The 14,028-nt window shown below is 36.7% G+C and overlaps 1 protein-coding gene across 2 annotated transcripts in view; it reads right to left on the reverse strand.

Annotated features, from left to right (window-relative positions):
- Positions 1-473: 473 nt before the first annotated feature.
- Positions 474-14,028, reverse strand: part of LOC109058443 (basal cell adhesion molecule-like) — a 49,274-nt gene continuing 35,719 nt past the window's right edge. The window contains exons 4-17 of one of the 2 annotated variants that reach the window (XM_042740946.1): positions 12,269-12,345; positions 12,025-12,121; positions 10,702-10,884; positions 10,494-10,615; positions 10,262-10,406; positions 9,245-9,360; positions 8,373-8,514; positions 6,595-6,719; positions 6,363-6,504; positions 5,503-5,541; positions 4,996-5,016; positions 4,550-4,691; positions 4,355-4,454; positions 474-3,136 (exon numbers count right to left, since the gene is read on the reverse strand). In XM_042740946.1, coding sequence (XP_042596880.1) covers positions 3,134-3,136; positions 4,355-4,454; positions 4,550-4,691; positions 4,996-5,016; positions 5,503-5,541; positions 6,363-6,504; positions 6,595-6,719; positions 8,373-8,514; positions 9,245-9,360; positions 10,262-10,406; positions 10,494-10,615; positions 10,702-10,884; positions 12,025-12,121; positions 12,269-12,345 — 1,454 coding nt within the window. In that variant the 3' untranslated portion in view covers positions 474-3,133. The remainder of the gene's footprint in view (positions 3,137-4,354; positions 4,455-4,549; positions 4,692-4,995; positions 5,017-5,502; positions 5,542-6,362; positions 6,505-6,594; positions 6,720-8,372; positions 8,515-9,244; positions 9,361-10,261; positions 10,407-10,493; positions 10,616-10,701; positions 10,885-12,024; positions 12,122-12,268; positions 12,346-14,028) is intronic. The other variant, XM_042740947.1, reaches the window with a different exon arrangement.

Raw genomic sequence — 14,028 nt, forward strand, 5'->3', positions numbered from 1 at the left:
CAGTGTGAACACAATCATCACGCAATTGGTTCCTATAGCAGGATATCACTAAATATGATGGTTCATTCTCACAAATATAAAATAACCAAACCCCACGCCTATCTGATTACATAATGTAATGATCATACTTAAATGTCATTCAATTCAGAAGTGTGTATCTGTCCTCAAAGATAATAGCCTACTGTCTTTACATGTAGAAGTTCCTTACGGAGGTATCGCATTATCATTTAATGATTAACAAGATCATACCTGATAGAGTCACTTACCTGACGGTTCCAACAGATTAATGTCTATTAAATCTGAACTGTCATTAGAAGTAGAGAACAAAGACTGAAACCCCAAAGGGAAACTCAAGATTAATGTTAAGAAGGTGAATAAAAATGTTTAACATACTCAACTGGTTTATCTATTTAAATTATAAAGTTACCTGAGGGTTACAGTAATTTTAAACACACACAAAAAAAAGAGACAGATTGGGATTTGTTGTAGTTGTTGTTGTCTGACAGTATAAACTCTACACAGTTCCAATCAGAAGAAGACAAGCTACAAAGTTCACAAATGCGTACCACAAATATACAGTATACCTGGAGAGCACAAACAATTGCAGACATCCATAAAGTATGACATCTTATTCAAAACAGCACTCTTATTTCTTGCAAAACCAGCGAAATTGCTAAATCATTCAGTAGTTAAGACCTGTATTCTTAAGAAAACTTTTTTTTGTTACACATTATTTTAGAAAATGGGAGTTCAAATAACTTGTATGCAAATATTGACCATAACTATAAATCACACATTACATTGACAGAACATATGACTACATTTTGCAAAATGAGATCAGTAAATGTAAAAAAGAGCATCAAGATAATAGTTACAAATATTCTATGAGGAGTCTAAAAGAGAGGCCTTCATAAACGGGCCATCATACATTTTCCAGTGTTTGAGATTTTTAGAGATATTTTAGCTCATGTTCCATGTGTCTACTGGACAATTAATACATACTGATTCATTAAAATACTCTCAACTACACACAAAGACTCAGTAGATAAAAAAATAATAATGTCTTGTCCAAATCAAGGAATCCAAACCTCACTTCACCTCAGTCTTCTTTTTACCCTCAGCTAATTGTACCAAACCTGCTGCTTAGAGACTCTACAATCACTGTTTTGTTGGTACAGGGAAACACTGTATGTATACTGTATAAGTGTCTGTGACCATATTCAGAAATTGTGTAAATGTTTGAAAAACTGTCCCTGGGTGCTGCTCTGACATGCAGAGGACCCGACTCAAAGAACAGCAGATTGTGAATCTGTTATTTGAAGCAAATAACAAGGCTCACAGCTTTGTTTAACATTATGGGCCTGGGGAAAAAATGACAGGGTTTTCCAACAACATAGTGATTCTAGAATGTTCCAGCTGTGCCACCTGAACAACCGTGTGCTTTTACTGAGAAAGATACAAAATACATATATATGCAAAACACAGAAACCTGTAACGTCATATACAAGCTTAAAGAAATCATTTTTACACCCCATGTTCACTCATTTTTTTTGGTTTAAAACAAAGTGAAAGTGGCAATGGACAACATTATTGATAAATAACAAAAAATATTTCCACTCTGACAGCAGTGGAAAAGTTCTGGCCCTGCCCTTCAACTTTTACCAAGTTTTCATTTTTATCTCCTTGCTCTCAGAATTTAAAGTGATTGTTCTCCCAAATAGGAAATTTACTGATATGTCATAATTTACTCACCCTCATGTCATTCTCAGTGTTTTTATTTTACAATAAAAATCAGTGGGATCCAGTTTGGTTTGGGACTCCATTGACTTTCATTATGTACAAAAGCTGTTCCACAGAAGAAAAAAAGTTATCTAGGTTTGGAACGATAATGAGAATGTGTAAATGATGACAGAATTCATTGTTGTGTGAATTATGAAAGTATGAAGCCTTGGGGTTTCACATAACTAAACAGAGCGCAAAAACTTTTAATCTTTAAGAAAAGGCTGAAAGTGTTTAATTTGATATGTTTCTCTAAATATAAATAATGAAAAACTTAGTGACATTAATAGCGTTGGAAAAACTTCAAACAGAATAGTATTTTGGGACAGTATGTTCATTTTGATTTCTGCTCAGTGAGTAGATCATTTCCAATCACGCTCAACATTTTAATAATCCAAAAAGAATAGTGGAGTTATATAAAAAACAGTGAACGATTAATCCCATTAGGATGCATTTTAAAAGACCTGTAGACCTGTCCTCTTACTAACCCATGTGTAATAATTACAGAGTTAGGTTAAAGTCTTTGAACATGTTTGGGCTGTCGAATGGAATTCAGTGCAGTACAGAGGAAATGAGATGATTGAGTTAGTTCTGTAACTCCTCCACAACTCTCAGACTTGAGCGGAATGGGTCCATGCATTCAGATATATGGTTTGAATGGGATTCTCACACACGCTATTTCTTTCCCGTCACCTCTGGCTTTTGGTTATAGCTCAAAACATACAGGTGTGGGACATGCAGGCATGGTCTAAAATATCTAAGGCATTGAAAGGAACAACTGGACAGTGTGTATAATGGCACATCCATATGCTCCATGCAGATCATGGCCAAAGCATATCTGTAGGGTTCACTAATCAGGGTGATGGCACGTGTGCAGTTCACAATCACAAATGTACACAGTGCAGTTTGTAATGCAAAAAGAGGCTGTACTGCAGTATTTCAACAACATGAACTAATCGACATAACCAGGGTGCAGCACAGCATGAAGAGCAACATCCAGTGTCCACAGTGAATTTTCTGCTTTGTTTTAGGTAGAAGAACTCTGCATTAAGCTGCGCTCTATTTAATAGAGTTGTACTACAAAGATTGGCTTGATTACACAATCAGGACACAGTATGTTACCTTATCAAAATAATGGCAGATTTACATTTATTGCCCCTCCCACTTCTAAACTGAAACCCACCCTCAGTTCAGCATCATAGCCCCTCCCACAATCTTTCAAAAAAGAAAACTGTACAGCTAAAATGAATTTGTCTTCTCGTTCCTCCATCTCCTCTCTTCTCCTCCATCAGAGCACTCTTAATTCATTACCATCCTTTACGTCTCTGGAGATCTTGTTCTTACTTCGTTTTTATCACTGTGAAAGTGGAAAGGTTGTTAATGAACACACACTGCTTTTACTGGCCATCATTTAGCTGCGTAAAGTAATACAATTTTTGAGATTAAAGACAATTTGTCCATTTAAAGGCATAGTTTACCCAAAAATGAAAATGACCCCATGATTTATTCACCCTCAAGCCATCATAGGTGTATATGACTTTCATCATTCAGACAAATTCAATTGGAGTTATATTAAAAAATGTGTTGGCTCTTCCCAACTTTATAATGGCAGTGAAAAGGGTCGAGATATTGAAGCCCAAACAAGTTCATCCATCCATCATAAAAAGTGCTCAAGTTGGCTCCAGGGGATTAATAAAGGCCTTCTGAAGTGAAGCGATGCTTTTGTGTAAGAAAAATATCCATATTTAAAACTTTATAAACCGTAATCTCTAATTTATGCTAACTGTCATAGTTGCGTTCACAAGAGAGTGGCAGTCTAGCGGATGACGAAGGACGTACTCATAGTGAAAGCTCCGGTAAGAATACGCTAGTGTCGCAAGAACCATGCTCTGCTTAAAGAAAAGGAATTCTCCTCTTGACCTATACTGAAATCCTCCGACATTTTTCTTTACAAATCCTCATTTTTGCACTTCTAATTCATGACCAGTGTTTTGTTTTGCTCTCTCCTCTGCTCTCACTGGAGCCTACGTTATGCCTACGTCCTACGTCATCCGCTGGAACGCCACTCAACGCTTCAAAATCTCAACCCCTATTCACTGCCATTATAAAGCTTGGAAGAGAGAGGATGTTTTTTTAATATAACTCCGACTGTATTTGTCTGAAAGAAGAAAGTCATATACACCTAGGATGGTTTGAGGTTGAGTAAATTATGGGGTAATTTTCATTTTTGGGCGAACTATCCCTTTAAGGATCACAGTGCATGCTCAGGTCTAAAGAACTAATTAATTGTCATTTTAAATCTTTACCAATTTTTTCCATTTTGCCCATTTGTCAGCAAAATGTTTTCTATCATTTAGAGAAATGTTTATCATTTAAAATACAATAAAATTTAGTATGATCACTTAATATTTTATGTATTTTAATGGGTACAGGTCAGATTAATTATATATTTACATCATACATGTATCTGTTATGCTGAAAGATGATAGAACATTTTTTCACCCGACCTTTTTTTTTTTTTTTTTTTTTGTACAGTTGAGAACCACCTTGCTAAAATTTGCCTGTGACCCCTCACCTGTTCTGCATGTGGTTTGTTTAGCAGACCAGCCTCTTCATTGCCTTTCTCACTGGATTTCATTTCCACCACAATACCACCTTTCACCTCCCCAGATGCCCTGGAAGGAGAAAGTGACAAAATGTATGAAGTGAATAAATGGAAATGTGAACACATGACCTGCAAACGTTTGTTATCATGGTTCATGCTACTCACATATCCTTCTTGTCCTTTTTCCCACAGCTCAGCTTGCCCTTCTTACTAAGGAAGAAGAGCAGAGCCACCAGGAGGAGAAGCAGTAGAACGCACACCACCACGGCAATCACGACAGCGCTAGAACCTCCCTGCTGTTTCTCCGCTGAGAAGATCGAACGAGAAGAAGAAGTGATAAGTTTGGGAGGGAGACGAAGATAAAGGGGACCACAAATGGGGAACAGGCATGTTGAGGAGGGTGGGGAGGTAGTAAACCAGAACAATAAGCAATTTTTCTTTTGTCGATGTTAAAACGAGACCCAAGTAATCAGTGATTAATAAGGTCACAGTTTGAAAAAAATATATACAAACACACACAATTTCACAGCTGTAAGCAAACAGACAATTGCATACGCATGCACTATTTTATTATCACGCAAAGACAGAAAAGCAGCAGGGGTTATACAGACCTGTTTTAAACACAGGGTTTCCTTTGAGCAGCATTATGGGAAAGAGAAAGTTGAGTCCAATTGAACAGCACACAGGAAAAAAAAACACTCTACCATTAACCCACATACACACACACAACGAGGCCCATCACCAAGATGAAGACAAACACATACACACGCTGAAGTGACCTCACGAGCTAAACACTTGACAGCACACTCAAGGATGAATGGACGGCGGTATTTAGAGACAAACACCCAGACACAGAGAGGAAGGAAAGAGAGGAAAGTAAAATAGAACAGAATCCTTTATTGTCCCAAATGAGGGAAAAGTTAAAGACGCAGCATCAACAAAATAGAGGACGGACATCATAAAGATCACACACGTAATACAATATACAATATACACAGTGTTTGGTAACAGTACGTGATATACAGTGAAAAGGGCTGGAAAGCTAGATCACGGAGTATGTACAGGAAAGAGTCCTGAGAGGGAGAGGAGGAGCAGAGAGAGCTGGGACAAGTGTCTACCTCGGTTAGCAGCATTGGGATTTGATGATTTGTCTGGATCTGTACAGAGGAAATAAAAGAACAAGACTTAGAGAATGGGTAACATTTTGAGTGTAAATGAGAGTCTGTGGAGATACTGATTGCAGAAGATTTCTTTTTCAAATAAATGCTGGTCTTATTCTTAACTTTTTATTTATAAAAAAAAAAATCCTGAAAAAAGGTATTTTCCCAACCATTTTCAACACTGAAGACTGGAGAAATGGCTGCTGAAGATTCATCTGTACCATCACAGGAATAAATTACATTTTAAAGTATATTAAAATAAATTTACTTTTTTACTGTTTATACTGTATTTTTGATCAAATAAATGCAGCCTTGGTGAACATAAGACATGTCTTTCAAAAACATAAAAAAAAAAAACCTTAAAAAGAAGTGTCTACAAGGATATGCAACTCAAGAACAGGTAATCATTTTATAAATAGTATCAGTGTGAATAGTTTGGTTCATGAATATCAATTAGGTAACATAACAAGAGTTAAAAAAAAAAGAATCAGACATTTTTACACAAAATGGGCTAAAAAAATAAATAATAACAGCATTCCTATAAAATTGAGATATCTGGTTGCTACTGGCTGAATAAACCATACAACATAATGAGGTCATGCGACAATGTACAAAAGCACTGTCTGAAATGTTTATCCCTGCGTTCTTCATACCGATTTATGAAAAACCAGAGGGCAGTATACAGCATCTATGCTGGGGTGTTTTTGTTCCGATATTTGCCCGGCACTGGGTTGTCAGTGGGGTTATTTTTAACACAGCCATTTTTAGAGTGTAGTATTCCAGTCCCAACATAGTCTGTAAGAGCAGGATGCACTAACCTGATTTGATGGACACCTTGAAGTTCTTGCTGTCTATTCCATGCTTGTTGTATGCTTCACAAATCACACCATCCTTCAGAACCGCGGCCGAGGCCTCAAGAGTGACTGTGCTGATAACCTTATCCCCCACTACTGTCACGGACTACACACAAACACACAGATGAAAAAAACAACGAATGCAGTTTTCTGATTTAAAGATCAAACCTAATCTATTTGAAGCACATTCACGCACCTCTTTGCCAGAAGGTTTCCAGGTGAACTGTGGAGCAGGATGACCAAGAGCAGAGCAGTTGAGAGTGACCATCCCTCCTTCCTTATCAACAAAACCATTCAGTGGAGCAGCAATCTCAGGTGCACCTCAAAACAAAAACATATGTTTATTATCAGTGGCCAATATTTGAGCTCATTTACTTTAACCTGTCTTTGAGGTGTAAATTCCTTCATCAATTGATGACAAAGATTCTAAATTAAACCTACCTACCAGTTTGACATCTACCTTTTGACATCTGAGGATTCAGTAAAACATCATATTCATATGATATCATATTCCATGTGTTCAGAACAAAGGGAGAATTCATGGAACATGTTATGAATGCCTCACTATTCTTTCTTGGAAACCAGGAAGAGGTGTGAACTACACTCATGAATACAATAAATGCCATGATGGCTTATAGAACAAAACCAGGAAATCAACTATAGAATGAAAGGATTTTCCAATGGCACAGATAACATACATGAGACCTTTCCTGGTGTTACAGTATACAGTATGTCTCATACTGCAAGGTGTTTAAAAGCTTATGTGTTATTATAGGAATTAGTTCAACATTGTTAGATGCCTTGGAAATATATATCTCCATATATATCTCCATTTCAGGACGTTGCATTGAACCAAATAAAACAGCTCCAAGATGAATCTCAACATTTGATTTGAAGCAAAATGTCTATGATAATTGGAAAAAGGACAATTTTTTGTTTCCTTTTGATGTAGTTTCTTATTATAAAACATCTTTTTCATTCTTTAATGCCAGAACATCCCATATTAGTTAGCTAAGCTACTGTAGCTTTGGCTCACTACAACTCTTTACACATTTAGTAATTCTTATCAGAATTAATGTATTTACAAGTTGAACGTACACAAGCGGCTTAATTAAAGTCTGGGACCTTATTTGTTATTTTGTTTACACCCTGAGTTGGGGGCGTATAAATTACATTTGTATGGTGGAAGCAAATTGTTGTGGATCATAATAAGCTGTAAATGTGAATGTTGACAGTGCCATTTAGTTTGTAAGCATTTTTGTTTACTGCCAGACAACCCAACTCACTTAGCTGGTTTATGAGCAGACTAACATTTCCCATCATCCTCTGTGGCAGCAAGAGAATGATAAAACACGCAGATCAGCATCAATTACACACCTAATGTGCATTCTTTTCTCTTCATTACGGTGCATTAGCACTAAAAATATTCCTGACTTGGTTGGGAATTAAAAAAAGAAAGATGAACATGAACTCGAAATCACACGAGCGCACATCATATCGTAAGTATGATTTGAAAGAAGGAACTTCCAAGGAGAATGTGAATGCAGCATCTGTTCTCATTTTCGTGGTAAAGATGACTTATGACCTGACTTATTGACCTGATGGTAATGTACCATCGTTTAACAACCTAAGAGGTTTGTCTTTAAAAGTTTATAATATTGTTTCACATCATGTTATATGTAGATTTTGAATTGTGTTTTTACTTACAGTTGAGCTTAACTGGTTACTCTGAGCAGAAAACAAACACACTTTCTTGTTTTCTTATGGCAATGAACTCCTACGTGTATCCAAACATAATATCCACACTACGGAAAGCAGCTGGTATAACAACAAGCGTCGACAGTTTGTTGACAGCCCATCGTTTAGTTCTATCTCTTGAAAGCGAGCTGCTTTGATACTGATGACAGCTTGTACTGACACTTTGCACTGATAAACCACTATAAAGCTGTGTGTGTCTGTGTTTGCACTTAGTACCTGTGACGGTAAGGGTGACATTGGCTTGTTTTCGGAGACCTGGCACTGAAGGTACAGCTCCGACACATAAATACACGCCAGCATCAGCCAGAGTCACTGACTGGAGAGTCAACACACCCGTCTGCGACAGCTCCTTTGAGTCCTGTGGCATACAGTGAGATCACATGAGATGTTGAGTCAAATGAGATCACTATTTCCACTGTTTTACTCACACTTGTGTCGTTCCAAACCCATTAGGCTTCGGTTCATATTCGAAACACTATTTAAAATATTTTATTTGAAATCTCAGAGGTTTCTGTGCATCCATGAAGGTCAAGGTAACCAAAAAGTTGAAGATATGAAAAGGCTATAAAGTCATTGTAGCAGTTTAATTCAAGTCTTGTGAAGTTTGTTTGCTTGTTCTAGTGCATGAAGCATGACACAATCTTTCATGTGTGATATGCTCTATGTATGTGTGTTTATATGTGAACATAAGTCTAAATAAAATCTACTCATTATATTAAGCAATCATATCTCATCACAAGACTTGGATTAAACCACTTGATTCATTTGGATTCGTTACAAAGACTTTATGGCCTTATTGGACGTTGGTTACCTGGACTTTTTAACGGGGGAAGATTAATTAAGTCCTATGGGTTTGGATTGACAAGAGAGTGAGAAAAGGATGGCAGAATATTCCGTTTTTGGAGAACTATCTGCCAAAATACTGAATACTGAAATACTGAAAACTCCAAAGGTGGACACAGCGTAGAACTAATAAGAACTAATAGAACATAATTGAGAGAAAAAAAAAATACATGAGAGAGAGAAACATCACAGTAGAAGTAGAAAAATTGGCATGGGGATGGAGGCTTGTTGAAATCGATACATGCCTTTTTCCACTGCAGGGTGTATTCATCAGAGGACTTGGTCTTACACTGAAGCTCCACAGTATCTCCTTTAGCAGCAAGCAATGGGCCTTCTGGAGTCACTGATACAGGGTCAAGATCTGACAGAGTGACAAAAGAATGAATATAGCTCAAAGGTGATGGAAAAATCAATTAAACCTGAACGTAACAACTGATCCTTTGCTAAGCCCCGCCCTAAAACATTACAGACCAATCCTAACTTAGCAACTGTTGCTCTAAGTTAAAAAGTAATGTTACCAGGATAACATAATTTAATTGACATATTGATTGATGTCACTGTAGTGTTGGAAGAACTAAAGAGTTTACAATATTAGAGTGAATGTGTTACAGAAAAATTAGGAACAATCGTTCACTTGAAATTGTTTTCAAATGATACTCTTCTCTTTTAAGTCGATGATGAGAAACAGTGCCATTATTATTAACTAAAACTGAAGCTATTAAAAATCTTTCGAAAAGAAAAATCAAAATAAAGCTAAAATAACATAAAATATAAATTCTAGATAAAAAAAATCATTTAAACATTTAAAATTACAAATGTTGCGTTGGCAACTGAAATAGTTTTAAGTACTAAAATGACCAAAATTTAAACTGAAATTAAAAAAAATGAAAGCTAAATAGAAAAAAAATACCTAAAGCACATAAAATGTAAAAAATAAATTAACTAAATTTAAAATTAGAACTAAAAATATCGAAATGAAATCTAATTTAAAATATTAACAAATACTATAATAGTATCTTAACAATACAAAAAGAAGACGAAAGAGAAGCATTTGCCCCAATTTAAATATTTGCCTTCGCCACTGTATTTAATCACGCTATTCATTGTAGTCTCTTTTTCATTCCATTGAGATGGTCTGTAAAGCTTGTCTAAATTAGTACTGGTAATGAAGGAGGGCAGAGATAAGAAAGGATCATTTATGTTTTATTTAGCAACTCGTCCAGTTTATTGTAATTATTATAGTGTCTAGGACTGATACTTACAGTGTACATTTAAGCTAAGAGTTTTCATAAGTTCAACACCATCTTCGGCATCAAAATCCAGAGCATCACACTTATAGATTCCAGCATCCTTTCGAGTGACACGCTTCACTTTTAGTGTTCCTTTCAATCCTTCCAGTCTTGTGTCCTTATGAGTGAGTACGTAAATACTTGAGTAAGAATAATATCATCAGCCAGATCATTTGGTTGTGATTTGGCATGAATGGTCACTCACCTCTTTATAAAATTCAAACTCTGGCTGAGGGTTTCCATCAGTCTCACACTCCATCAGCACATCATCCCCCTCTTTGACTGGCCCCTGATTCTTCAGTTTGAAGAACACAGTTTCTGTTGAATCTGATTGGAGGAGAGCACAGGATGAGGAGTTTGAGGTAAATGAGCGTAGAGTTGACACATTGTGAGTGTGTGCACGTCGGACTCACAGAGCAGCGAGAGGTTGAACTTATCGGAGCTCTCCTGTTTGATCTGGTTGTTTGGCATGCTGTACTCCACCGTGCAGTGGAAGACAGATTTAGCATCGGCTTTAACCGGCTGCATGAACAGCGTGCTGGTCATGGTGTACAGGCCTGAGGCTTCCTTCACCACACTAGGTATCATATATGTTTCTGAGAAAGAGAGAGGAACAAGATTAACTTCACTGGAAGATGTCTACAGGTCTGTGAAGAGTAGCGAAATGCTACTATGCTAATAAAAAAAAAAAAGAATATACATGTATATATTCTGAAAGGTACTTAATACATTTCATTATTTTAGGGGACTTTTGGGTATTGTATTAGGACGTATTAAATATCTTTTAGAATATATAAACACACAAAAAAAGTAATATTGTGAAATATTAAATATATTTTAAAATATAATTTGTTCCTGTGATTACAAAGATAAATTACTCCATTTGTCAGTGTCACATGATCCTTCAGAAATCGTTATAATATACTGAATTTGTGCTTAGGAAACATTTCTTATTATTATCAATTAGGAAAACAATTGTGCTTCTTAATATCTTTGTGGAATCTAATGCATTTTTTCAGGATTCCTAGATTAATAGAAGGATTAATATAAACAACAGTGTTTATTTGAAACAGATTTTTTGGTTATATGTAAATATTTGTCAATTTTGATCAATTAAATCCAATTAAATTCAGTCAAATGGAGCAAAGTTGATTGGACAGTGCTTTATAGTACAAATGGACAATGACCCAAAACAAACAGCAAAAGCAACCTAGGAGTTTTTGAAGGTAAAAAAGATAATTAATCTGCAATGGCCAAGTCAATCTCCTGATCTCAGCCCGACTGAGCATGCATTTCACTTGCTGAAGACAAACCTAAAGGCAGAAAGACCCACAAACAAACCCAGTCTTTGTTGATGTCCATGAGTTCCAAAGGATTCGCAACAAAATATTAAAAATTTACATTTTATTTATGATTATATTTATTTGTCTAATTACATTTGAGCCCCTGAAAATGGAGGGACTGTGTGTTGTGAAAACCTGTATCTTAACAATAAATCATGCTTTTTACAGTCAGTTTTATAGTTTAATGTTACCATTGCCCTACCCTGCTCAAATGGGATTCATTTTATTTGTTCAGGTCTTAAACAAGTCTTAAATTTGATCTTAAAAATCCTGCAGATGCTCTGATATATATACACTAAATCCCAAATTGTTGGTCTTCTCAGACTTCAACGGGCAGAAAAGAGATTTTAAAGGAATTTCAAATTCTGAGCACTTTTCTGATTCTGCACTTACTTTCCTTTTGGTCCTTTACTTCAGGTAGAGGGGTAGCATCTTTAAACCAGATAATACGAGGCTGAGGGTAAGCATTCCTACTGATGCACTTGCCCACCTAAACAAACATACCACACACGCTGAATATTGTTACACAATTTCTGATTTTCTAACTTCATTAAGTCATTGTAACCTTGCACAAAATGAATTTACATTTAAAGGCTCACAGCTATCACATACAGCTAAGAACATATGCAAGACTCACCTCAGAGGAGGTGTCAGTTTCGGAACTGACGGTAATAGCCTGATTATTTCCTGTGATCGTTGGCTTCTCTGGAGCAACTGTGATAGGAAAAGAAAAGTTCATTAATAACTTAAATCAAGTCAGAAATATGGTATCCTGACAGCCAATAACTGGATCTTTTAAATCATTTGCCTACACTACACTGAATGTATAGCCAGGATGCCTAGCTATAATGCTCCTCTTCATCATTTAATCATTATTTTATAAATAACTGCTGCCACGATCAATAGAGATTCAAAGAAAGTTATTTTAAATGAAATCCAGTTTACTACGTGCTGTCTGTGGGCGATAATATCATAACATTAAATGTGCAAGGCAAACTGTGCTGAATTTTGTGAATAAGGCACAATATAATGAGCCTAATTTGCATTCAAAGGTGTGTTTGTGCTGAAAAGCTGTTCCCCAGCTAAAACCGTATTGCAGCTAGTTAGTGAATAAGAATCAGGTTTTTGCACTAAAATTGTCAGGGATCTGGATTTTGGCCAGCTGTGTTTTTCCTTTTTGCGTGTCTGTGCTTGTGTGTTTGTGAATCCGGGGGCATGGCTATGCACGCCTCTCTGTAGCTGACTGCTGAATGTGAATCACCTGCTGCCAATCAACTCATCCGCCTCCAGTATTTAAACCCTGGGTCTTCAATCATTTTCTGCCAGATTGTTCAGTCTATGTGGTGCTGTGCTAAGGTCTCCCAGTGTCTTTAGACTAGTTTTTGTGTTATGTGTTTTGTTGGAGTTCTGATTCTGTTTCTCCTGTGCTTTAGACCTCACTCCACCTGCATTCTGCCTGCCATGCCAGATCAACAAACTACTCTCTCTGCTTTACCAACATATCTATGGCCTGTTTGGTTTCCAGTTCACCTTAGCCAACAATCTTCAACATCAAATGACAGATGGATTGTGTTGCTTGATTTTGGCAATAAATACATTTTATTTGCATCATTTTTAGTCTGTGTTCTGCTTTTGGGTCCAAAGCTGTGTTTGGTTACAACAGAAATAGTCTGTGCAAAAGCTTGTTTAGGGAATTTGCCCCCAAATTTTCCAAATGGAAACATGAAAAAATTAAGTGTATAAAAAAGCCATGCATTAAACTTATGACATTTCTAATTCCCTTTTCAAATCGAGCTGTGAGTTCTCCCCTACCCACCAATTCACACGCAAGGTCACCATATCACTGCTCCCAGCTGTCATCTGGTACAAAAATAAACTGAATCATTTTTAATATAATTAGCAGTCATGCCATTCTTCCAAGAGCGCTTAGTTTCTCAGTCTCTCTTCTTGCCACATGATCTTTCTGAACCAAAGCATTTCTCTCATGTCTTAATCTTTCTCAAAATGTGTTTGAAAGACACTTTAAAAGCAGCAGAGAACATGTGAGTTTGCATGGAGATGGATGTCTCTTTCTCTCTCTACATAAAGACATGTCCCTCTGGTGCAGCCATTAGCCATGAAGCAGGCAGCAGCATTCGTCTCCTGGGAGGAGATGTCATTGTTTTCCAGTCCCCCTGCTCTCATTCACAATTATTACAGCCATTACTGCCTCTCTCGCTCCATGCAGTCTGGGGTGGAAAATGAACAAAGAGTCCGTTCTGCTGTTTTCTCTAGTCTGTGTGCACACATATACACACACACACACACACACACACACACACACACACACACACACACACACACACACACACACACACACACACTATCCCACATAGCCTACACCCTCTTACACATAAA

The sequence above is a fragment of the Cyprinus carpio genome, chromosome B16, assembly GCF_018340385.1.
Source record: "Cyprinus carpio isolate SPL01 chromosome B16, ASM1834038v1, whole genome shotgun sequence".
NCBI lineage: Eukaryota > Metazoa > Chordata > Actinopteri > Cypriniformes > Cyprinidae > Cyprinus > Cyprinus carpio.